Raw genomic sequence first — 25,913 nt, 5'->3', positions numbered from 1 at the left:
TGGGAATCAAAAGGAACGTCCTGGCCGTCAGCGCCGCTTGTTCTTCTTTGGTCTTCACAGTTGGGATGTCACAGTTATGCAGAGCTTTAAGGTAGCAGCCTATGTTTTGGGTCATAATGGGCCATAAATCTCAAACTTGGATTCTTCCTCAGTGATCCACAGTGAGATGCAGCTGTGTGTGTGTGTGAGCCTGTGCCAAGTTTGGCCTGGTTTCCCTTCCTGAGGAGTGATTCAGGGCGGCTGCTCGTCCTCTGAGACGCTGTGGCCTTCTTCTGCCACGCTACTTCAGCTCAGTCTCCTCCTTTATTCAGCACATTCTGTTTCTGCCATGAGCAGGCTGTTCTGTCTTTGGGCCTTCTGGTGGTGTGTCGCTCTGCCAAACCATGCTTTGGATTCAACGGATCTGGGTTTGGCAAATAGTGGAGAATCTTAAATATTTCCTCTTGATTTTACTCATAACTCTGCATCTGGATCCTCCTCTGGATCCTTGCTGTGCCTCTGTCACTCTCACACACACACACACACACACACACACACACACACACCCACCCCCACCCTCCTGCAGCTCCTGCTCCGTGTCTCTGTGCCAGCTGCCAGCTGTGCTTGTGCGCAGCGTTCAGTTGACTTTAGTTTCCTGAACAGAAAGAGAGAAAAGCAGACGGTTGGCAGCCATGAACGTCTCTGTCAACACGCGAGAGCGTCGCAGGGCTTAAAGCGGGTAAGTGGGACCGTCATTCTAGGCGTCGGTAGATGGCGGGGGGGGGGGCACATACTGCTGACACAGGCTGCCAAAGCCCGGGTAGGGGGAGGGGGGGAGGGGGATGCTCACGCTGCTGGATGTTTCTCTCTGATAAGCCAACTCGGATCGTTCACAGATCAGCTGTTTGCCATTTAACGAACCGCGTCTCCGAGCTGGACCGAGCTGGACCGAGCTGCTGAAGGGCGAATGGTCACAGAGTCGCAGTGCGCATCTCTCCTCCACATGTGCGCATCTTCACGCGTCTCCCTTGGCTTCCTACCTGCTGGTGTTACAGTGATCATCAAACAGTCTACTGCTGGGTTAACAGTGTTGCGTCCCCACTCTGAGTCACTAATCCGGACTCGTTACCTTGGCAAATGCAAAATCAGATGTTTGTTTAAGTTTATGCTTTAAGCTTTAAGCTCGCTCTCTCTCTCTCTCTCTCTCTCTCTCTCTCTCTCTCTCTCTCTCTCTCTCTCTCTCTCTCTCTCTCTCTCTCTCTCTCTCTCTCTCTCTCTCTCTCTCTCTCTCTCTCTCTCTCTCTCTCTCTCTGTTGTGATAGCTGTAGGGGGGGAAGTCAAGCTGACCTTGCTTTGGATCAAACATGACAGTGGGCCAGGGGTTGCGACTCCTTCATGGTCAGTCGAGGCTCACAGCAGGTGACAGTTTGAGAATGTAGATCTTCTTACTCACTCAGTCACTCAGACACACACACAAACACACACACACACACACACATACACACACACACACACACACAACGGCAGGGGACAGCATGAAAGAGCTCCAAGAATAAACCCCACTGAGCTGAAGCACTACTGTATCATGTAAACACAGTACACACACTCACACACACACACACACACACACACACACACACACACACACACACACACACACACACACACAGTACACACACACCAGATCTCCCCCCTCTTGCTGTGCTTAACATAATGTTGGTGGAGTGAGTTTTGTAACGTTTGGAGCTGTATGCTTATCAGCGTTCCAGACGCTTTGAGAAAGCTGTTCTTCTCACAGTGATAAGCTGAGCTGCTCTGTTTTACGTTCCTCTACACCTGCAGAGAGCCCAGCGCTCTGCCTCAGGCACTGAGAGGGTCGGAAGGAGTCCTTTGTTCTAAAAGTAGCAATGCATCACGTTTGATTTGATCTTTGAATATAGAAAATCATGTCAGAGCTGTTGGAGGTGAAACACTGAGCTGCTGTCAGCTGTTCTGCTATTTTGGAAGAATTCAGACCAGAACAATGCATCAAACCAAGTAAAGCATCATTGGGTGAAATCATTACCCCCCCTCCAATGTCACAGTCTTCCTCATTAACCCCTGAAGCAGAGAGGAAACATCCTGTAACAGTTTCACACCGCGCTGCAGTGCCTTTGAGCACAATCAGGCCTTTAACCTGCTTGGCATCGTCCTCCTTCTATCCCTCCGGCCTAAACCAGCACGCTACAGCTCCAGCCAGGCTATAATTAGAAACGGTGTTTATTGTGCACACACACTGAGTTGGTTGAGTTTACCATATGTTTAACAAGTTTGTTTGTACGTGACTAAAGAATAACGGACTAACCGTGAGAACATGAGTTTGCGTGCAGGGGAGATGATGCAACTCTCCAAAATGTGTCCCTTACCTCACCTCACCTTCCCTTACCTTACCATGTCTTACCATACTTGACCTTAACTGAACCTTCATCTCAGTTTGAGGAAGCTTCCTCGTGCTTAAAGGTGCATCATGGTCCTGCTATGGAGTATTTCTTGTTTGGTGAGGCTCAGCCGATGAGTCATTTACTGAGCCACTGGTTGATCGACTTCACTAGAATGTGAACACGAGATGAGAAGATGTTGGGATTAGTACATCTTTGTTCATTGTCCAGTTTTTGTAAAAACTATCAATTGCTGTGGTTGAGCTCTATTAGTTCTCAATTTAGAGCTCTGAATGAAATGATGAGTTTTGTGTTCTCACAGTGTTGACCCTCTGACCCTCTGACCTGCAGGAGTACCATTAAAGGAGCTTGGTAAAGGTTATTACAAGCTTAAGCAGGACTTCAGCTTTGTGTCTTTTAGCCTTAAAGCTTGCAGCGGTCAGCTCTCGCTAAGCTTCAGCTGGAATCCATTCCCAAAATGCAAACAAAGGTCAGTGATGGTTGGGATGCTGAGATGCCTTTGGGTGTGGGGGTGGGGTGATGGAGGGGGGGGGGGGGGCAGATCCTAGAAATATGCTGGGACCCCACACGCAGAGGGAATTATGGGCTGAAATCCGGGATCCATGAGGTGGAGGTCTTCTATCTGAGTCTGTCAGAGTCTATAGTCTATGGTAGGTGGAGCCACACCTTTCTTAGCTTTGTGGATGACTCTTGGTTGTGGCATTTCTCAACCTGGTTACACAGAAGTTTTGGTTGGTTACCTAAACACACCTGATGCTTACTCACGCACACTGCATGACTGTCCTCAAACACCAGGATCCGTCTCTGTCTGACTACAGGGCCCATGTCAGATTCACATGTGTGTTTCCTTATCCAGATTGTGAAGATTAGCGGTGAAGCATTTTGTCACGCATGAATGTTCACATGTGGCTTAGCGCTCATCTATTTGAGCTGATTCCTCTCTGGCACAGATGCTTACAGACGGACAGACAGAGACAGTTGGACTGAGGAGGAAACTAGTTTAGTTTGTTTATCCTACAACACCATTGCCTCACGTTACATTTGAGTTGCCTGTGTGTGTGTGTGTGTGTGTGTGTGTGTGTGTGTGTGTGTGTGTGTGTGTGTGTGTGTGTGTGTGTGTGTGTGTATGTGTGACCCCAACCCAAGATAGATTCCCTCTCCAGGAATGGCTGGGTGTGCAATAGGAACTTCCAGTGGGATTATACAAAGGAACAAAAAGCCATGCGAAGCAACACACAAAAACAGTTATGCATTGAGAGAGAGAGAGAGAGAGAGAGAGAGAGAGAGAGAGAGAGAGAGAGAGAGAGAGAGAGAGAGAGAGAGAGAGAGAGAGAGAGAGAATCACATGAACTGTGTGGTCTCACCCAGGGAGCCATCTTCCTCATCTTCTCCTTGTAGAGTCTGTATGTTGTTCTGCTCTTTTTGCTGCTCTGTGTCTGGAAAACACAACAGAATTAGTTTTCATGTGGAAATGGAAGCCAGAAATGCCACTGACAGCTTTCTGTGTGTAAACGGAGGTTTGTCCTCTCAGTGTGTTGTGAACAGTTGCCATAGGGACAGATAGATAGACGTCAGAGGGAACAACACAGTGCTGCGAAAACAAAAGAAACACAAGTCAGTGAGTTCTGATACATCTGTATTTCATCAGAGTTACCATTTTGTAATTTTGCTTGTGGGATTGGCGTAGAGTAAATGTTTCTTTGACCCCTGAGCAGTGTCACTCAATGGGCCATGTGTGCAGCAGATGGATCATCTGTCCGTCACGCTGACGGGGTGACAGCCATGTGACAATCCTGAGCAACGATTTTATCTCAGCGTTTACAAACACAACAAGATGAAGAATAGAAAATGGGTTTGTTTGGTGTAAAGGAAGTGCCATGTTCTAATCCTGACTCTAACCACTGAAACATGAAATACGACTTTCTAATTAATACTTTTCCAATTCTTTGCTGCTTGGGAAACGATTGGCAATCTTTCCTTTAGAGAAAAGCTTCAGAGATTTCATAAGAGGAGAAAAAGGTTCACGGGCCTCATAAGTGCATGACTGGAGGATGATGTCGTAGTTTCCTTACCAAGACAAACAGATATTAAATTCACAACTGCTTCAGAACAGAAGGAAGTAAAAGCACAAAATTAGAAGGAAAAAGGTGATTGATTTCTCTCTACCCTCTGTGCTGACCTCATCTTCTGCTCTGTGTTCACCACTGCACCACCGCTTCAATACAATCGGTTACTTATGGATCGGTTTTACATTATCTTACCTTTTCAGTCTAACTCTCGCTCTCTAAACTCACTAAATATGGAAGAAACTATTATTACATGAGCATGTATAAGTAGCCACTCATGCTTTCCCCATAGAAGTATACATGTTATTTATTTATACACTATATATATTCCTTGCTTTATCCATAAAGGAATCATTGCCTGTTTCCTATTTATGAAGACCTTGATATATATCCCATCATTTCAAAAAGGCGTGTTTACGAGGTTTTTTTTATGTTACTAACTAACTAAGGCTTTAATTTAAGATTATAAATGAATAAGTGACTCATTTATCAGTGCTTTTCAGAGCTTTAAGCTTGTTTAAAGATCCTTGAATGACCTGTAAGGACGTTTCTGAATAATCTTTTTATAACTGAGCTGGCAGTTGAATGTTAGGAAGTCACGTCTGATTGTAATGATGTCTCTGTTCATCAGTATATTTGCTTGATTTTTGTTTTAATGATGATAACCCTGATGGCTTTAGCAGACAGTTAGTTTAATGGGCAGGTACCACTAACACTGGAAACACAAGCTGCTGCTCTGGTGCCTTCTCACGCAGTGATAGATGGAGAACAATCGAGTAATGGGATTGAAACGACCCTACAGGATGTTTAATGGACATAAGCAAACCATAAAAAACCTGTTGATTGTGGAAGCAGTCCAGAGGGAAGTGATTGGCCTCAGATTAATGATTGGCCACATCAGGACAGGATGGCTGACAATTCCAGATAGCACGATAATAATGATTGTTTGATAAGAGACAAAGAATAGAGTTCTTGGACTGAGCGCAGAGGGCAAGTATCTTAACAGACTGTCAACAGGGAAGTGAGTTTTCCTGAATTGCTTAAACAGGCAAACCTGCACAAAGACCCAGAGTCTGATTCCTCATCTGATAACCCTTTAAATAAATACGTTTATGAACATAAAGCCATAAACACAGTAATGTGATTGGAAGCTGCACAAACTCAAGTATACTTATAGACCCAGATCATGCAATAGGAATCATTTATTTTAGACATCATCATGGCAGTAACCCACAAGACTGTCATACACTGAATTAAATACCAGGTCAATCAAACTGCCCTGATGAATCTAATCTATCTATTAATTTAAAATCTTTATACTTCTTTTGTACCGGCGAGGGTCTGCAGGTTAAACCCTCATGTTAGAGGTGAGTAAGTTTGCTTTTCTTAAACAGGGCAGAATGTAAAATGTTAAAACCCACTGAGTTTGCATACCAAGTTTACATTTAGTGGAAGAAGATTAAGAGCCGACTATTGGCCAACAAGATTCATGTCAAAGCTCCATCTGTTTGCATTCTAAGACTCTTATTTATTTTATACCATCAATCATTTCTGTGTTTTCCATTCTGAATGGATAAAAAAACGACCCAATGATTTGTATGAAGCTGCATTTATCAAGATAGATTAACAAACAGGGGAGTGTAAAAAAAATCTTTTCAACTCCAAATTGTAAGTCATGGAGTTCACTGAGGTGCTTTTGGCAAACTCGCTTCATTTCTCAGATAGGTTTGTGCCCAGATGTAAGCCTCTGGAAACATTTCACACATACCTAAATATCTGAATACGTTCTGTAAATCCTCAAGATTGAGAATATCAATTTAAAAGTCTCCAGTGTTTGTTTTGAGGATTACAGAGAGGAATGTCGGACACAACACAGTACAGAGTCAAACGCACAATCTGGGGGCCGGTTGGCTTCACTGCAGCTGCTGACCCACAGTTGCAGTGAAGCCCGCAGTGAATCATAGTTAGCTATTGTTCCCAAATGCTTATTGGATTGAGAGGAATTCATTGTCTATGCACAAAGATTCTTGGCTCATCCACCATGACAGGGATTTCATACAAGGCTGTAAACATGTGCAGCCCCTCCTTACAATCTGACGAGAGCCTGAAGGCGTCTGAGTGAGGAGCTGAGGGGGGAACTCACTGCCCAAACCTCCATTGTGAAGTTTGTCTTTGTCAGTTAATCCCTAAAATGGAGCCGGATCCTTTGGTTCTTAATCTCAGATGGGCTTGACTCCACTCCTTTCCGTCTCCTGACTCATTGAGGGGTTGAAGAGACCATCCATAGGAATTCCTCTCTCTCTCTCTCTCTCTGCCTTCTTAAATCTCAGTATGTGGTCAGAAAGTCACTTCCAGTCCATTCATGTCATGCCCTCCTCCTCCTCTCCTCTCCTCCCTGAGCTCACTGTTATGCCACAAACTTCACAGGACATTCTCGAATTAGACATGTGTGATCTTATTTTGGTTCATAAACCTGTGTTCTCAACTGTTTGGAGGTTGGCAGGAAGTGTAGGAGCGGAGGACACAAGGTTCTCCTGACAATAGAGGCTCCTTACATCCATGGAACAGACGAGAAAAGAGGCCAGTCACAGGTTTGTATACATTTAGAATTTGAGTACTAAATGTACAAACCTGTACGACCTCTGACCTCTGGACAGTCCAGCACGTCAGCACACAGGGAACATTCATTTAAAGGTAGAAGAAAATCTATTCATGTTATCTAATTGATGTGATTTAGAGATGGATTACTTACAGAATTTGTTCTTTGCATTGTTAACATGCTTGATTTTAACATGTTTAGTTGATAATTACACACCAGTGGGTTAAAGTTCCACACACACACACACACACACAAGCTGAAAACTATTTGCTTGGCGAAAACAAAATGACAACACATGCAGATTGTCCAGACAGATGTTTGATGCTACAGCTGCCTCACCGACATCAGCTGGAGACACAGATCTGATACAGGCTCATATCTACACCAAATTAATCAATCAGGTCATCCTCTAAGTATCTCATGCAAAAGTTCAGTGTTTCCTGTCACGCTGTCTGGCTCTGACACTCTCATTTCCTCTCTCTTTCCATCCTGCCCTCTTTCTCTGCTCCCTTTCCATTTCCTCCCTCATTTTTCCCTCCTCTCTGGAAAAACCGAGGAGGTGCTGACTGGTTTCCCTTTGGCCGCCCCTGCCAGTAAACAGGCCTGAAGTTCACAGGGATACAGTTAAAGCTACAGGCAGAACAATGGCGGAGACATTTTGAAGTATTTGTATAGGATTTTAAGGTATTTAAATAGCCCCTGAGTGAGATGAGGCTAACTCCTGTGTCCTCATGCTGGCAGAGAGACAGAGGTCCTTCAGTCTGCCGTGACCCGGCGCCTGTTGATTGGGTTTGGGTTTGGTTTAACGAGGAAGCAGCCAGACTCAGGCAATGGTGGTTTCAGTCCCCAAACCACGGCGTGCTTTATTTAGACGGGGCAGAGACAGGGTGTGGAGGACAGACTATATGAGCAAACAGCGGAAACCAATGGTTAGAGCGTCCCGACTCACACGAAGCACAAAAACAGCCATAAACAAGCGCGGCCCACGTCTTATGATGGAATTACACATCGGTGTCAGTTCTCTCACCCACTCAAAAGGACACGCTGTACCCTGAACTCAACACGGGAGGATTGCAAGCGTGTGTACTTCACTGTCTCAAAAGACATTTCAGCCAATCGGGCGTTGTTTATTTACATATCTTATTGTAATTATTGTAATTGGCCGCTAAAGTTGAGTGGGAGTGGCTCATTCTTCAAAAAGCGCCTCTAATCAAATTTGGCGAGTACTCAAACATCAATCCACCTGATAACCTTCACAACTGAGAGGTTCAGTGACTTAGGAGTCAGACGTGATAGAGAGAGTATGAAAGAGTCTGAGGTTTGTTAATCTTTGTTAATACCTTTGGGACTTTGGACTTTGTGACTAAAACCTCTAAAGGAAGTTTGCCAAGCTTGGCCAAGAAGTAACACATCAAGAGGTGCCACAGAGGTATACGCTCTAGAATAGAATAGAATAGCTTTTATTGTCATTGTATATGATAATACAACGAACCATATGACATCACGACATCACATAACATCACACGTGACATATGACATCACATGACATCACATATGACATATGACATCACATGACATCCCACATGACATCACAACATCACACACCAAATGACATCACATGTCCCTTGCCCCATATGACATCACATGACATCATAGCTGAAGATGCCCAATATGTCCCAATGTGTCCAAATTTGTCCCAATATTGCAATTGACTTTTGGTGTACTAATTTGTCTAATGTTTGATTTTGTTTAGCTCACTTATGGCCTTTACAAAGAAGCTGTTCTTCAGTCTGGTGGTGCGCGTGTTCAGTGATCTGTATCTCCTTTTAGAGGGTAACAGACAGAACAGGGAGTTACAAGGGTGGGATGCATCTTTCAGGATGGTGTTGGCCCTGCGGAGACAACGAGTCTTAAAAATGTCCTCCAGAGAGGGCAGGGGAAGTCCAATTATGTTTCCTGCTGTTTTAACAGTCCTTTTGAGTTTTTGGCGATCTGCCTCGGTGCAGTTTGCATACCAAGCTGTCAGACAGTATGTTAGGACGCTCTCTATACAGCATTGGTAGAAGGCCCTGAGCAGCTCTGCAGACAGGTGGTTCTTCTTCAGTGTGCGGAGGAAATTGAGTCGCTGCTGCGCCTTTTTGACAAGGGCCGAGGTGTTCACAGTCCAATTAAGGTCTTCACCAATGTAAGTCCCCAGGAACTTGAAGCAGCGAACCCTCTCCACCTCTTCTCCCCTGATGACAAGAGGACTGTGTAAACAAAGTAGGTCAAACCTACAATGGCCCTCTAGTTACTCTGGCCTTCTGTGCAATCTGCAGGTGAAGCGTCTTTAGATCCACATTTAAGAGACGACTTGGTCTTATTAGTCACATTGATTGGGTTTGCCAGGTTGGACAATAAAGTAGAAAGAAATACAACTGACAAAACGTTTTGTTTCGTGAATGTCTTAAGGGGAAACACCCTTTTCTCTTTAGGCTGCCAGTCAGTCATGGTGGAGTTTACAGTTTAGTGGAATCTTGCGTTGCGATGATGTGAAATGAAGGAAGGAAGGATCTCCGCTGACACTGTCTTTGCTTGTATAATAAGGTTTTATAACACAAAGTACAGCATCATAACAAGCACCATGGAACGCTTGTGAGAGACTCTGCAGCCGGAATGAGTCGCCTCTCGATCTCTGACTTTCTGACATATTTATACAGTTGCTTCTCACTCAAGAAAAGACACTACGTGGCCGTCCTGAGGGGGTAACTTGGTATGTAAACTTTTTTTGTAATCTTTACTCTTAACATGAATATATATATTTAGACTGATTACTATATTTGAGCCCAAGGCTTAAACCGTTGACCTTCTGTGCTATTTACATCACCTGTCCGGTTTAGACTGGCCTGATGTCCACTTCTCCTTTTTCCATTGTCAGATGTAAGGCCTCCCATATAAGAATGAATGTACGTTCTTATTGAGATGCTACACAGCAAAAATTGGAGTGTTGAAATTTCAGAGTTGAACATTTCAGAGTTGAATTCAACTCTGGAAGTGTGATTTTAACACATTATGAGTTAAATGGTGCTCAGTATTGGAGTTATTTGAGAGAGTCGATCACATCAGTGTTACTTTAACTCTGTAGAGAGGTAATTTAAAAATAAAGCTCCTCCCAGGTGCCCAGGAGTCTAACTTGTTCAATTGGAGACATTGAGAGGACTTTGCTAATTTTTCCTCGGGTCATGCAGTTTTACACGGTAAGTGGAATTAAGTCAAATTTACTGAAAAATTATAAACTGATGCTGTGAACTGCACTACGTGCAACCAAACAGCTTTGGATGGTATATGCTATACAAAGCCTTTGTTTGTGGCTTGGACTGAACAGTGAATGTGTCTCGGTGATTAGCTCATTTTAGCTAGCTGTCGATAGCAGCTGCTTCAGACTTTATCAATGATTTAACAAATCACATGAAAGCACAAGGCGATGAAAAACAAAGCCTGAATTTTTAATGTATGAACCGTTGATTGGCGCTAATGTGCGGTTTTTTTCCCTTGTGTTGCGCAAAAAATCAGTGCAAGTGATGCAGTTGACAGGCTCGTAATCTTTCATACGGTCATTATAATATTATGGTTATTATAATAATTTTGCAAGTCACCTTCTTAGCTACAAGTGTAAATGAGTACCGTGTAAATAGCCAGTCAGAAGATGTTTGAACAATCATTTTAACTTTTTAGTTTTCTCTGTGGCTGCAGATCATTCTTGTGAATAACTTTTTCTTGTTCCTTATCTACACACCAGTCTTGCTGCAGTCTGGAGGAGCATCTAAGTAACCATGAAGGTCAGCAGCCATACCTCCTCGCTGTTGGGCGTCAGAAGAGCAAGATTGACAACTTCTACTTCGCCATGGATAAGCATCTCATTCCATGCCAGGCAAACCGCTCACTCGGGGCATTTGATGAACTTTTCAAAGCACATTTTGTGTTTCAGATGAGTTTTTTGTATTGTACATTTTATTTGCATTCACGATGTTTTAATGTACAATGAACAGGTGAAATAAATGCTATTGTTGGAAATGTATTTTGTTTGATGGAATTCATTCTTACAAATATTTTTAACACTTTTTAGTGTAGATAGCATGACACTTTAGGGAGTGAAGCCAACACTAACCAGGGTGTTAAAAAAAAAAGTATCTCAGCAGTGTTACTTGTCTTATCCCTTAGTGTTAATTTAACGCTATTTAGTGAGTTAAAGAAGGAACTCTGGCACAGTGTTAAATGTTTAACTATTTCAAAAGTGTTGATTTAACTCTAGAGAGTGTGGAGCTATATAAACCCTGAAAAAGTGTTGAAATCAACTCTGTGGGAGTTAATTCAACACTGGACTTTTTGCTGTGTAGATCACAGCAAATTACACCACAACAGTTCAGTCATTTCTACTGAGATTGAATGTCAAACATTCAGAACAGAACTCAAACACATCATTTCCATAAACTGCTAGTTAAACAGTGAAACTTGTTCATCAAAGGTACACATCCGTGATGACGAATTACTGATACATTCAGGTAAAGTCGGATATTGAACATTCCCAATCACACGTTGCCGTCGATCACTTTGACGAGCGTAAGCGAGTTTCCTGCTGCGTGTTTAATCTCTATGTCCCGAAGTGGACAGTAAAAGACTTCACTCACAAATCCGCCATATGCCAACAACATTGGAACTAATCTAAAATGACATAAACCTAAAATCCACAAAATGATATAAGCGATATTTCACACATCTTATAATGTCTGTGGCCATAAAGGACACATTCTAATTCAAATCAATACTTCTTCTTATAGAGGAGAGTACTTGTATCACATAACCAGACTTGTCTTCCATTACCAAATTCTCTTCTAAATATAATTGCTGCCCCCGCCAATCAAATTCCGGTCTTTGCTTTGAGAGGTGGAGTTTCACGAGGTGCTCCTGAACGCAGCGTAAATAGTATAGGAGTTCCACACACGCGGTCCCGGTCTCACACACACACACACACACACACGACCACCACCACCGCTCATGTCAAGGTAAGACCCTCAGTGGGATCAATGGGGCACTTCGTTGTTGTTATGGTGACCAGTGTGTCGCTGGTATCGTGTTAAATGTTAAAGCAGCTCGTCTAAAGCGCATTTTCTGTCAAAATGTCTTCACTCCGGCGGAGATGCGGCTGTGTGTGTTCGTCCCGCGGCTCCTAACAGCGTAACAGCGTAATTATGGCATCTGAACTTAACCTACGGAGTGTTTACGGCACAAAGCGGCTCTGGTTCTGGTTCTGTCTCTGGTTCCGTGTCGGCTCGGCAGCCAGCGCGCTTCTTTTGTTGACGGCTGATGCGAATTAAATTTAGCGCCAGATTCATCGGGCGAAGGTGTCTGATCCGGATCGCTCAGACAAAGACGGACACACAGACACACACAGACACGTGGTGGAGAATAAGGAGAGCTGGAGGTCCTGGGGCAGAGGTTCACCTTACGAGCCGAAGATGATTGATGTTTCTGCTTGATAACCGCGGGTTTATAACATTTCCTTATGTTTCGTAACCAAGATCGTTTAACATTCTTACGCATGGTTAAAATGTACGGCTCAATGATAAAGCGCGCGGGAGTGTGTGTGTCTGTGTTTAACAGCGAGTGGGACAGAAAGAGACACACACACAGACCGAGAGAGAGTGTGTCCATCACATGTACACCTGCTCTCCACTGTGCTATATTAATATGTCGTAAACTCCTATTATTCTGAGATTTACGTTTCTCGTGACGTGTGACGCTGATAGTATTGCTTGATTTAGATTACGTCATTTCTGCTGGTGTTGTGTCGTCATTTGGGACATTGGGCTGTGAGTCAGAGCTAATGTGAGAAGGTTGAGTCAGAGCAGCAGCCCTGCAGTGAGCCTCAGGACAGCTGATGACCCAAAACAAACCCACAACACTTTTGCAATTATTTGTCTCCTATCATCACTGAATACACACTGACCTGGATGTTAGCTCTGCTCTCAGCCCTAGAGGTCAAAGCTCTAGAAAGATGTTGTGTGTTTACAGAAACGGGGACAGTGAGACGGGAGGAGTCTGGGCTCTGACAAACATTCTCTCGTTCTTTGGCCAATGTTGCTCAATTCCCTCATTTGGATTGGAAATGGTTAGGAAATGTGTTGAAGTTGTTAGGCCACCGTGAAGAAGGCTAGGGCTGGACGTCTATGATGTCATATGATGTTGTCATGTTACATCCTGGCCCTCAGATGTTTGTTAGTAAACGAAGCGGCTCTGTGTCGTCTCATGGTCGGGTGTTATTCCCCTCACTGTTGCTACAAATGTCATGCAGCTGCTGACCTTTCACAATAAAAGGGGATTCCCTTTTATTGTGAATTGTCTGCAGGATGCAAGCGGAGGCGTTGAATAACAGGCTCATAAAATCAGAATATACTGATACAGACCGCTGAGGTAAATGTTCTGTGTCTCCATAACTCTTCTATATAACAGGGGGTCTGTTTGTGTCTTGGTGCTATTTGTGTGTGTGTGTGTGTGTGTGTGTGTGTGCGCGCGCCGCTGCCCCCGAGGCGAGTAGCTGACTGACCAACGGCATCTGGTTTATATGGGCGGGGGAGTTTAGGCTTAAGGCGTCCCCACCTGTCTCCCAAATGGTGCAGACATGAGGTCAGACGCCTCTGGTTGACCCTCTGTAGTCACAGCTCTAGATCATAGGACTCCTGTCTCATCTCTGTCTCTCTGCCTGGGGCTCAAAGGGTTAACACAGCGACCACACGGGCAGGAGCGACTCACAGGTTTCTGACTTCCCTGGTGTGAAGCTGAAGACCCGGCAACACTGAGTCACAGGAGCGGAACAGATGTGAATCATTTAAAAAAAAAACTACTTCATCTTGGTGGTGTAGTCATGGCGACAGTGAGCCCTCACCGCAGGCAGCTGAAGCTTTTGTTCCCGCGCTCTCGCTGAGTGGCGGGAAAAGGTTTGAGGCTTAAAGGGGCGGAGACGACGAAGACAATAGATACAGTGACTCTGCATCATCTCCCCTTTCTGGTATTGATGCGTCCTTTGTCCCCCCCAGGTCTCTGACGTCTCTCTTCCTGTCTCTCTACTGTTCCTTCTGTCCCATTTTTTTTGTGTCTGATGCTACTTTCACTGTCTGTGCACCCCGTTGCTCCTTCAGCTGTGAGGCTTTAACCTCAAGCTTCATCCTCCTCACACGACGACACACCGCGGCCCCAGCAGGCAGGTAGAGAGTTGTGCTCGGGTTAACGCTAAAACGAGGGAGAAAACGCCATCTCTTCCTGTCTCCATTCAGTTCCTAACGCCGGTCACGTCTCACAGGGTGAAGTGTTTGATGGTGCGTGGCCAACAGTTGCTTTGGTGGCTGTTTCCTGTTGATCATATAAGAAGATCGCTCATTTGTTGTTGTGGTCCTTGTGGAAGTGAGGAATGGTTTGTATTTGTCCGTTCATCACTTCTTCTTGTTTTCAAAGCCTTTGTTCCAGAAATGCCTTTCTATTCCTAACAGGAAGTCATTTAGTCTGTTGGGTTTTTATTTGCTCACTCCAGCGTCCAGCGGCGGACATGAAAGACCTGCGTGGACAAACTCCGAAAAGACGTCTGCTAGCTGTAAAGTCAGTTTCTACTAAAACCCAAAGCCTGTGGGTGGGATAAGAACCTGTGAACGCTCGTTTAATCTGCTGCCAAGGTGCAAATCACATTACACACACTCATAAAAGGCCCCAGGCTGAGTAATGAAACTTTCTTCAGCGACTGCGGCTCGCTGATGCGCGATGGCTGCAGGTTTGCTGGGTTTATGATCTCTCTTCTCTTTAGGCAGACGAAGCGTGAAATAGGACTCAGGGTGGTAAAGACAATCTGTCAGGCACAGGATCTATAATGTGCCGTTGGGTATTCTGGGCCTGGATGTAGCGTGGGTGTGTCGCATTCTAGGAACGGTGTGAAATTAAAAACCTGCTCGCCGAGACACGATGTTCGGTACATATATACCACTGGAAGAGTTCTGCACCCTAAGTCTGTTTAGTGACACCTAGTTCCGCAACCTGGTGGCACTCAAGAGGGTCCAGGCAGGCTCAGTCTGAGCCTCAGTCTGATCTCCAACCACAGCACAGGGCAAGACCAGACCAGACACATCCTGCTGACTGGTCTGTACTCTGTATCTGACCCGGCTTCATGCTTTAGTGAGTGGATGTAGTGGAGCTCCTGTAGTCCCAGAGGAAAGCAGGCCCGTTCCACATTGGGCCTCATCATCATGTGACCGGCATCAAACTGTTCTGTGCCTCGGCCCGGTGATGAAGTCTAATCCAGACTTACAGAGGTTTGGCTGCGCTGTCGACTCCGATTAGGATTTATTCCTGCGATTTAAGATAAAAAATGCTTTCAGTATTACATATAGAATTATATATAGAACTTATTGAGTTTGTTTACATGGACTCTACTCCATTATTACAGTGTCATGCTCATCAATAAGCCTCTGCTGCTCTCCTCTGGCTGTCACTCAGGAAGCAGACTTCCATTGGGGCCAGTTGAGTGGCGTTCAGGTGCAGAGACCATGTTTGGGGGGGAAAAAACAATAGATCTAGCTTAATGGCCTTTTAATTGAAGTTTTAAAGTACGGAGTGATTTGGGATCAGCAGTGAAGTCAAACTGTGACTCTGACTCCTGTTGGGCCACATTCACACACACACACTGGTACAGTCAGCTGTGAGGAAGGAAACAAGTCTATTACTGTCGACCCGGCCGCTCTTTGTCCCTCCGCTGCTTTGTGTCGAAGCTTTAAAGAAGTGAACGAGTTCAAATGTAAGACTCGGGACAGACTGGCATTTTGTACCACTGTGCAGACTACAAAGTGCCCTTGAGCGAGTGTGTGTGTGTGTGTGTGTGTGTGGGTGTGTGGGTGTGTGTGTGTGTGTGTGTGTGTGTGTGTGTGTCAGCCCCCTCGTGCCAGCTGGCTCCTGGTGTGCAGCTGGCTCTATCTATGAAACGTAGCGAAGCCGCCATGGCAGGAATCTGTGACCTGACGAGCCTGTCAGTCAGTCAGTCAGTCAGTCAGTCAGTCAGTCAGTCTGCTCGTGTTCACCTTGTGACTGCTGTGAAACCTTTAGATGACACAGAGGAAGAGCTCACATTGGATCTGTGTGTCCTCCTCACCCTGAGCTCCGGTCTATAGGAGACATGGCGAGGAGCATTAAGCACTAATTGGAATGTTCATCACGCTGCCTTAACTTAAACTATTACAACTCTTTGTCTTTTCTAATCTGGGATCTGGATTGATTTAACCATAAAGTCACCATTTGATTCTTAAATATTCAACCCTAACTGTAAGTCATGAGGTCGATCTAATCACTGCTGATTGAGTGGAATGTCTTCAAGTCGTCCCCGGCAGCCAGCAGCTACAGAGAGAGAGACGTCATGTGAGCGCGGTGTCGCCGTCCACAGGGTGAAGGGAAGTGCAGGAGCGTATTGATTGATAGTCTGGCTATAGTTGGCTCTGTTACTCTGTATTCTTGGAGACAATGTGCTGCTCTGTGTCGAGTCACGCTCTTCATCAGCTGGGCTGTCACCGTGGGACTCTGCGTCTCCGTCAGCAGCAGGACGTGACGCGCTGCAAAACAACCAGGTTAGCATGTTACAGCTCAGACTAGGAAGGGATTAGAAGAGGAGTAAACTCGATACGTTCAGTCATGTCACCACTTCATCACAGACTGTCAAGATCCGTCTCTTCAGAGCTCCAAACCAACCGTAGCTTTGTGCCGCCTCGCCTCCTCGGACGCCTCGGTTCATCCCTTTGTTTGTGTGTGTGTGTGTGTGTGTGCGTCCGGAGCCTGGATGCTGTTTTGGAGAAGGGAGTGTTGTGTTGTTCGTGAAAAGCATCTTTGTTTGGAGGAGGTGTCAGCCAGCAATCTGAGCTTATGGCTTCCATCAACTGGAGGAGCGAGGAGGAGTGTGGAGGATGAAGAGATGTGAGGAGGGGGAGAAAACAGCGAAGGGAGACGATTAAACAAAAATAAGGGTTTGCACAAGAAAAGGCCAACAAACGGCACCATAAGAGGAGGGAGAGCGAGCTGAGGAGGGCGATGGAGGACGGGGAGGAAGAGGTCGGGTTAGAAATGAAGGGGGGAGCTGAGTCCAAACGAAGGCTCATCTCGTTAATCAAACTCGTACGGTCCAAGGGCAGAAACGCCTGGAACGCAAACGTCAAACGTAAGGCGGCGCCTGGAGGAGAAGACGCAGAGTGAGGCGTAGATGCTGATAGGCAGAAGGGGGCGGGGCCCACACACGGCCCCTCTGTGGGGGATAAAACCAAGCAGACCCGGCCCTGCAGCTCAGTACTGAACCTCCCCAGAAGACTCAGGAGCCCGTCTGAACTCTGCTCCACGTGAGTTTGATCAGGCTAAGCGTCTGGTCGCCACCTTCAGCTATTTGTAGCGTGTTCAAGAGGAATGCTAGGGGAAGGATGTGTGTTTGAAAGTGGCTGTGTAACTTTCACACCTGTTATGTGACTGAGAGGCAACGTGTCTGTGTTACTATGCTGCTGTGCTTAACCTGACTGATCTCTTCTTGTTATTCCTGAATCTCTGGAGTCGCCTTTACATTGGACTGTAAGTCTCTGGTGTGTCTGGACTGTGGCTGCTGTGTGAAGGCTCGAGAGAGAGAGAGAGAGAGAGAGAGAGAGAGAGAGAGAGAGAGAGAGAGAGAGAGAGAGAGGAGAGAGAGAGAGAGAGAGAGAGAGAGAGAGAGAGAGAGAGAGAGAGAGAGAGAGAGAGAGAGAGAGAGAGAGAGAGAGAGAGGAGAGAGAGAGAGAGAGAGAGAGAGAGAGAGGAGAGAGAGAGAGAGAGAGAGAGAGAGAGAGAGGAGAGAGAGAGAGAGAGAGAGAGAGAGAGAGAGAGAGAGAGAGAGAGAGAGAGAGAGAGAGAGAGAGAGAGAGAGAGGAGAGAGAGAGAGAGAGAGAGAGAGAGAGAGAGAGCTGCTGCTGCTGATAGGACGGCTGCTGCTGCTGCTCACTGATATTACTGACATGTTGTTATCTGCTCATTTCAGACCTGGTGCCCCCCTGATCAAACCTGACTGAGCACCACCACTGAAATGATGACGGCCATGAACGCACCACGAGATAAGTAAGAGACTTTAACAAGGCTGCAGGCTAAAACGACAACAACGCTGCTGCTGCTGCTGCCGCCGTTGGGCTTAAAGAGTTCTACTGGCTCAGATCTGAGAAAGTGTGTGTTCCATTCTCAGGTACAATGCAGTCTGGATCATCTTCTTCATCCTGGGCCTGGGAACCCTCTTACCATGGAACTTCTTCATGACGGCAACGATGGTGAGTCCAGCTTTCACACACATGCAGTTAACTCCTGAAACGGGAGACGGGATAGAGAGGAGAGAGAGAGAGAGAGGAGGAATGGAGCCCTGCAGGGGGGGAGGAGGAGGGGGGCTGTGCTCTTTGGAGAGGAAGGTCATTTAATTTAAAGAAAGTAGAGATGGTTTGTTTGCGTTGTGGCCCTAAAGCAGCTGGTTTCACTCAGGAGGCTCATCTGCCTCTCTTATCCCCCATGATTCCTCTGGGGCTCTGAGGGTTCCACTCAGGAATGTCCTTCTGATCACCTGGAGAGAGGTTGAGTGGAATCACCCCCAGCGAGGGGCGGGGAGGGGCGGGATGATGTGAATGAAATGCAAACAACTTCCTATCTGGAGTGTTTGTTTAGCCTGGGTGGAAGGGAGGAGCTCCTTTAATGAGCAGGGGAGAGGAGGAGACATGGAGCCTGTTAGCCTCAGAGGAAGACACCTGGTTGATCTCTTCTACAGGTCAGTTTAAGAGGAGAGGTATTTTACAGGATGAAGTGAAGTGAATAAGAGTAAAGGTCGTCTGTTGCATCACACCAGCATGTCAAACATCTACTTCCTGTATCTCCTCTCATATATATGTGTGTGTGTGTGTCTTTGCCCTCTGGCCCATGCGTACCTTTTAAGCTCTGCAGCACAGAGTCCATGGCTCTTCCACCTGTAGCTCACACCCACGTGATCACATGACCCCCCCGGATGTTTGACTGTAGCTTCATTGTCGTCACGACTGCAGACCAGACTCTAGCCTGGAGGAAATACAGACAAGTGCAGAACAGGCTTGCATACTGACACACACACACACCCTCCCTCCCTCCCTCCCTCCCTCAGTTCTTCACCAGTCGGCTGAAGGACCCCATCAGCTCCAACCAAACGTCTAACGGGACGATGACGGGCGCAGACACGCGCAACGTTTTGGAGTCCAAGTTCAACAACGTGATGACGCTGTGTGCCATGGTGCCGCTGCTCATCTTCACCTGCCTCAACTCCTTCATACACCAGAGGTACACACACACACACACACACACACACACACACACACACACACACACACACACACACACACACACACACACACACACACACACACACACACACACACACACACACACACACACACACACACACACACACACACACACACACGAGCTAAATCTATCCACCAGGTATGTTTGCTTTAATTAGCGTCGGGCAGAGAGAGAAAACATCCTCAGGAATGCTCTTCATCTTCCTCTTCCTCTCCTCTCCACTATCACATCTTGGCGCTCGGGAGGATAGAAACATTTCCTGTCCAGTTGATCTGCAGGGTGGATCAGCTGATGAACTTTGTCAGAAGAGTGAATCAGTCTTCACTCTTCTTCCTCCTCCGTTTCTCTGATCAATGCTCTCCTGGTTTCTGAGTATCTTTTCTTCCTCTCTCTCTTTATAGAAGTGCTGAAATCATAATGGGTCTCTTGCATAAACCAGACTGGAGCCTCTGAACATAATCACAGCTAATTGCTTAGCTGGGCTCTGTTAGCTGGTCTAGCATCTCTCTCGATGTTCTAAGCGTCTCATTGAACCCCAAATCTAAGAGTCTGCTTTGATTCTGCTCTTCCCTCGTCCGTCTGCGTCTCAGGATTCCTCAGAAGCTCCGGATATCGGGCAGCCTGACGGTGATCCTGGTGGTCTTCCTCCTGACGGCCGTGCTGGTGAAGGTGGACATGTCGCCCATGCCTTTCTTCAGCCTCACCATGATCAAGATCATCTGCATCAACTGTGAGTGGACCTGCTTTCTAAAAGGACTAGAGAAGAGAAGTGAGGTGGTTCTGTTGGTGGGACTGGAGCCCATCACCTACTGATGATACACTATCCCACTCATTACACGGCTACATGGCACACGGATAGATAGTTTGACTCGTTTAGCAAACTGTGCTGCTGCGTAAACATGAGCGGCAGTTGAACCTACTAGCTGTTTCCATAGGAACAGTATATGCAGTTGTATTTCCAGGAACCGTGAAATATCACAGTCGGTCGCCTGGACGCCTTTGACGCGTCGTCTTCTAGAGTAACTCAAGAATGGAATGCAAGTTTGTAGGAATGCTGGCAACGTCGCTCTGCTATGTGGAACAACAGCAACCGCTCCGGTTGCCTGGACGACCGTCGTGTCCGTCATGTGCAGCGGTTATTATCAAGACAATAATTGGCGGTGAAATTTGATTTGATCAGAATAATAATGACTCATAAGAATGCGAGGCAGGCTTTTCTACTCTGTTCAGTCAGGGAGGTCAGAGGTCATGGTCATATAAGATGATTGACCAAAGCAAACTGTGTAGGTTTATTTACAATGACAAACTAAGCAGTGGGAATAAGCTCAGCAATAATGTTAACCCTTGCAGTGTCACATGACCTGGTCTCATGTCTGTCCTTGTCTCCGGCAGCGTTCGGGGCCATTCTTCAGAGCAGTCTGTTCGGGCTGGCCGGCTTGCTGCCTGCGTCTTACACCACGCCAGTCATGAGCGGACAGGGCCTGGCTGGAGCCTTCGCCGCTTTCTCCATGATCTGCGCTCTGGCCTGTATGTCCCTGAGTGTCCTGCAGTGTGTGTGTGTGTGGGTCTAAATGTGTCCTCCCGTGCGTCCCCTGACCCTTTCTCCTCTCTGGTGTGTGTGTGTGTGTGTGTGTGTGTGTGTGTGTAGCTGGGTCGGCCCTGCAGGACAGCGCCTTTGGTTACTTCATCACAGCCTGTGTTTTCATTCTGCTGGCCATCGCGTCGTACCTCGCTCTGCCCAAGATGGTAAAGGCGCACACACACACACACACACACACACACACACACACACACACACACACACACACACACACACACACACACACACACACACACACACACACACGTTTAATTTTGTTCCTTAAGGTGTTTTGCAAGCTTAAGATAAGTGCTTTAAGATAAGTGCTTTAAGATTAGTGCTTTAAGATAAGTGCTGTATAAATGTGTGTTGGGTGTTTTTATAAGATAGATGTGTGATTGTGGTTTTACCTTAATTGACATCACACACACACACACACACACACACACACACACACACACACACACACACACACACACACACACACACACACACACACACACACACACACACACACACACACACAGACTCAGTGAATCATGGTTGTTGTTGTTGTTTTCCCCTCAGGAGTTCTTCCAGTTCTACATGGAGCACGGATCCAAACTCTCTGCTGATGAGGAGAACAAGCTGGACCTGCTGAAGAAGGGTACATAAGCACGCAGACACATCTGGGCTGGGGCACCACGGAAGTTAAGAAAGAGAGAAAGTTTCAAAATCAGATCCTACACAACAATCACGTCAGATAAAGTTTGAGTGGAGGATCGGTGGTTGTAGAGTTAATCCATGAAACCCTGGAGTGGTTTCAGTGTTGAGTGATGACAATTTGTCAGTGTTTGGAGTTGATTACTAGTGTGTGTGCGAGCGTAATGGGAACCCTGTGTTATGTAGCGCACACACACACACACACACACACACACACACACACACACACACACACACACACACACACACACACACACACACACACACACACACACACACACACACACACACACACACACACACACACACACACACAGATCTCTCTGATGAACCAGACGTGTTTTGTTTTTGTTCAGAAAATCCAGAGGAGAAGCGACCGGCGGTGAGTCTGATGGAGGAGGAAGTCAAACCTGCCTCGTCTGTGTTCAGCATCTTTAAGCAGGTAAACAACATAGACTCACTTTGTCCCCAAACATCTGTCTCCACCACAAAGCAGCTCCCGCCCGCCGCCTCAGTTTGTTTTCCAGCCCTGATCATTTCCATGTCTGTCTGGAGCTTCTCTCCGCCCTGTCTTCTCTTAAGTCTCCAAAGTTCTTGACCAGATTTGCTGTTCAAACTGCAGTAGAGGAACATTTATGGCCCAGATAAGTGTTGAATCTGCGTCCTTGCAGCTTCCTGTCCTCACCTGAGCCGTCGTGGCGCTGCAGTCAGACTCCCTCCTGGTTGCTTTGACGAGCTTTGTCTTGACTTCTGTCCCTTCGTCTCTCCTCCTCAGATCTGGGTGATGGCTCTGTCTGTGTGCTTCATCTTCACCGTCACCATAGGAGCGTTCCCGGCCGTCACAGTGGAGGTGAAGTCCACCGTGGCAGATGGAGGCGACTGGGGTGAGTCTCCACATCTGGACAAAGCCGCTCTGTCTCTGTACAAACAGCCTGTAAATGAATGCAACATGAAGAATTCACTGGAGCGGATTCTTCCCTCTGCACGCCTCAGGCCTCCTCTGCCAGCTTGTTTTGGAACGAAGCTTTATGGAAATCTGGTTCCTTTCTCAGGGCCAGACATGGGAAGGGGCGGCTGTTTGGTTTAGTGGGAAAGAGAAAGAATCTTCTTAGAACTGTTGATCACATGATTTAGCTCTTCATCATCATCAGACTGAGCTGTGATGAAGCAGGGAGGCTGGGATGTGTTTGACTTCAGTCCTTCTGAGCTGAACCTCACCTGAGTCTGTGCTTCTCTCCCCGCAGACACCTACTTCATCCCCGTGTCCTGTTTCCTCCTCTTCAACATGATGGACTGGGCCGGCAGGAGTCTGACCGCCTTCTGTATGTGGGTCAGTACTCACATCTCACATCGCAGCGTGAGGGACAGACGAGAGGCCGGCCTCATGCAGGGAGCAGACTATTGTGAAAGAGCAGCGATACAAACATGCTCCTCCATCCACCCTTAGACAAACAAATATGCAGGATCAGTACGGGTCAGGATCAGTACGGGCCAGGATCAGTACGGGCCAGGATCAGTACGGGTCAGGATCAGTATGGGTCAGGATCAGTACGGGTCAGGATCAGTATGGGTCAGGATGGACCCCAGTGAAGTGACATGTGACATCCGAGGTTCAATCTAAAGCTGTGAACATGAATCATTAGCTTAGAGGCAGAATGTGTTTTCTTCACACATTGTCAGGTTTACGACAGAAGTCAATAGTAGCCGGTGGGCTCTTCTCTGTGGAGGCTTCAGGCTTCACTCTGTTTGTAATGAGACTGTTGGACTGTGTTTGACTGTTCTGGAGGCAAAATCAGAGAGTAAACATCCTCAGTTTGAGGTTTGGCTGCAGTTTGAAGTGTTGTTCTCCCTTCTCAGTGGATTCTGGCTGACATGTGACCCGGATCTCTGTGATGCAGGTCCTTGTGTCCGGTCTTTCCTGTACTAATGCATGTTTGCTGCTGATAAAGACGTGACGGGGAGTTCCACTGGAGCTTCTTCACATGGGAGCCTGATTCCATGATGCACATGGATCAGTATGGCTCTATCATCTCTCTCCTTATCTGCCTTGGCTCAGGTCTCACTCACAGATGAGCTGCATGAGAAACAAGTTTGTCCAAATATGCAGATTGTGTTTGAATTCTGAATATAAGACTGAGACTCAGTAAACACACATGCTGAGTCACTGTGGCTCCTGAGTGGAACAGTGGGAAGATGTCAGTGTGTCAGTGTGAGCTGGTGGGAAACATGAGGGAGAGGAGCTCTGTCGCTGAACTCTGAGGTTTGTTTGACATTCCGGACCAGTTCCCATACAGCCTTAAAGGGAAAACATGGACGTTGGTAGAAATGTATCCGGTAAGAGAAAACCTGTTGGTCCTGAAGGTCCCAGACTGTTTGATCAGGAGCACACACACACACACACACACACACACACACACACACACACACACACACACACACACACACACACACACACACACACACACACACACACACACACACACACACACACACACACACTGGTGCTGCAGCAGGGGAGAGTTGAAGTAGGTAGTAGTAGTTTTTGTCCTAATCACTCAAAAGCCAGAATATTGCTACACTTATGTAAGAAGTGGAGTGATTTGATCCAGATCAGGATGTTTGTCCCTCAGTTTGAGAACCTTTCCTGGTTGTACAGATGTTGAGCTTTCTTCTGTTGGAGGAGGTTTGGCCTGATAAACGTTGGCGGTGCCTCAGATTACTAAAGAACGTCCTGTGAAACCTTGATTTTAATTTCCTCCTCCTGGCCTCCAATACAGTGAAAATAATCTAATTCACCGCCTCGAGTAGTTTAGCTTCCTCTTCTGCAAACTTATAAAGCAGACCTGCCTGACTGAGGCTGAGGATAACAGGGCTAAGTGAGTGTGTCAGCTGCTCCAGGAGCATGTGAGTGTGTGTGTTTACCATCAGGGCCTCAGGTGCTGCGTGCTGAGGGAAACACTCGTGCTCACAGCGTCACACTCCAATCATTCCACTCAAGGAAATTGGAAACGCTTGACTGAAGCCGGAGTCACTGATCAGTGTGATAAAGACCAACATGTCAGATAAGAGTTCAGCATTAAACCGTGTGTGTTCCTTCCTTCTCTAGCCGGGGAAGAGCAGCATGTGGCTCCCGGGGCTGGTGGGCCTGCGGGTGATCTTCATCCCTCTCTTCATGCTGTGTAACGTTCAGCCCCGCTCCTTCCTCCCCGTGCTCTTCGCCCACGACGCCTGGTACATCGTCTTCATGGTCTTCTTCGCCTTCTCCAACGGATACCTGGCCAGCCTCTGCATGTGCTTCGGACCCAAGTAAGGAGGCGGCAGATAGGAAACGTTTGCCCGGTCTGATCAACGCCACCTTTAGTTACATCATGTTTGTTCATTTGTTTGGGAGGAAGTGTGTTCTTCTTCACTTCTGTCACAAAGTGTTTGACTTGTTGGTGTTACATAGTGAGAGAGTACCTTGTCATTCTTGTTGTCCCTCTGTGTCTCTACAGGAAGGTGGCGGCGCATGAGGCGGAGACGGCGGGGGCCATCATGGCCTTCTTCCTGTCCCTCGGCTTGGCGCTGGGCGCTGGAGTCTCCTTTGCTGCCCGGGCCATGGTCTAACATCTCCAGGAGAAGCTGCGGTAGATTTAGAGTAGATAGTCCCTCCTGTCTTCCTCCTGTCCTCCGCCTGTCTTCCTGTCCTCCTCCTGTCCTCCCCCTGTCCCCTGAGGGAGGAACTCTGACTAACTGGAGAAGCGGCACTGTTGGACACGCAAGCGAATCAGACTAAAGAGCCAAACTAAGTCTTCCACAAACGTGTGCAGGAGACAGCAGCTGACATGTCGCTATAGAAACTGAAACACGAGTCCAGTCTTTTTCCCTCCAGACTTGGCAGCACAACACGTAAACTCCTGCTTCCTTTGCCTATTGTACATTGATCCCAGTTGTTTGTCTGTACTTATGTAAACATTATCAAACCATTGAAACTTTCCCACACTGCCTGTGTGAATGACGTTGTCGTTCTTTAAAGGCTCTGCTAAATGAATCAGAGTTCAGGTTCTATACTCTTTATGAAGTTACCTTAGTTCTATCACTATGATCTGATATATAAAATTACTTAACCTTTTTATAAAGGAGGCACTAGTGTTCAGATGTTTAGCTGCTCTATATGAAGCTGGGGA

The 25,913-nt window shown here is 46.7% G+C and overlaps 1 protein-coding gene across 2 annotated transcripts; it reads left to right on the top strand.

Moving 5' to 3' along the window:
• Positions 1–695: 695 nt before the first annotated feature.
• Positions 696–25,722, top strand: LOC143007563 (equilibrative nucleoside transporter 1-like). 2 transcript variants are annotated; one of them, XM_076158974.1, is made up of 13 exons: positions 696–718; positions 18,139–18,215; positions 18,337–18,418; positions 19,270–19,442; positions 20,057–20,196; positions 20,859–20,993; positions 21,115–21,212; positions 21,613–21,691; positions 22,104–22,189; positions 22,523–22,631; positions 22,992–23,077; positions 24,854–25,053; positions 25,242–25,722. In XM_076158974.1, exons 2-13 carry the CDS (start codon positions 18,184–18,186, stop codon positions 25,351–25,353), a joined length of 1,332 nt encoding a protein of 443 aa, XP_076015089.1. In that variant the 5' UTR covers positions 696–718; positions 18,139–18,183; the 3' UTR covers positions 25,354–25,722. The 2 variants fall into 2 exon arrangements, with proteins under 2 accessions (XP_076015089.1, XP_076015081.1); XM_076158966.1 differs by lacking the exon at positions 696–718 and adding an exon at positions 17,456–17,476.
• Positions 25,723–25,913: the final 191 nt, after the last annotated feature.

This window comes from Genypterus blacodes, unplaced genomic scaffold, assembly GCF_046128005.1.
Source record: "Genypterus blacodes isolate CSIRO-AG114 ecotype Tasmania unplaced genomic scaffold, CSIRO-AGI_Gbla_v1 ptg000010l_1, whole genome shotgun sequence".
Taxonomy (NCBI): Eukaryota; Metazoa; Chordata; class Actinopteri; order Ophidiiformes; family Ophidiidae; genus Genypterus; species Genypterus blacodes.
The sequence above is the reverse complement of the archived record's forward strand: the minus strand, read 5'-3'. Positions and strand labels throughout refer to the sequence as shown.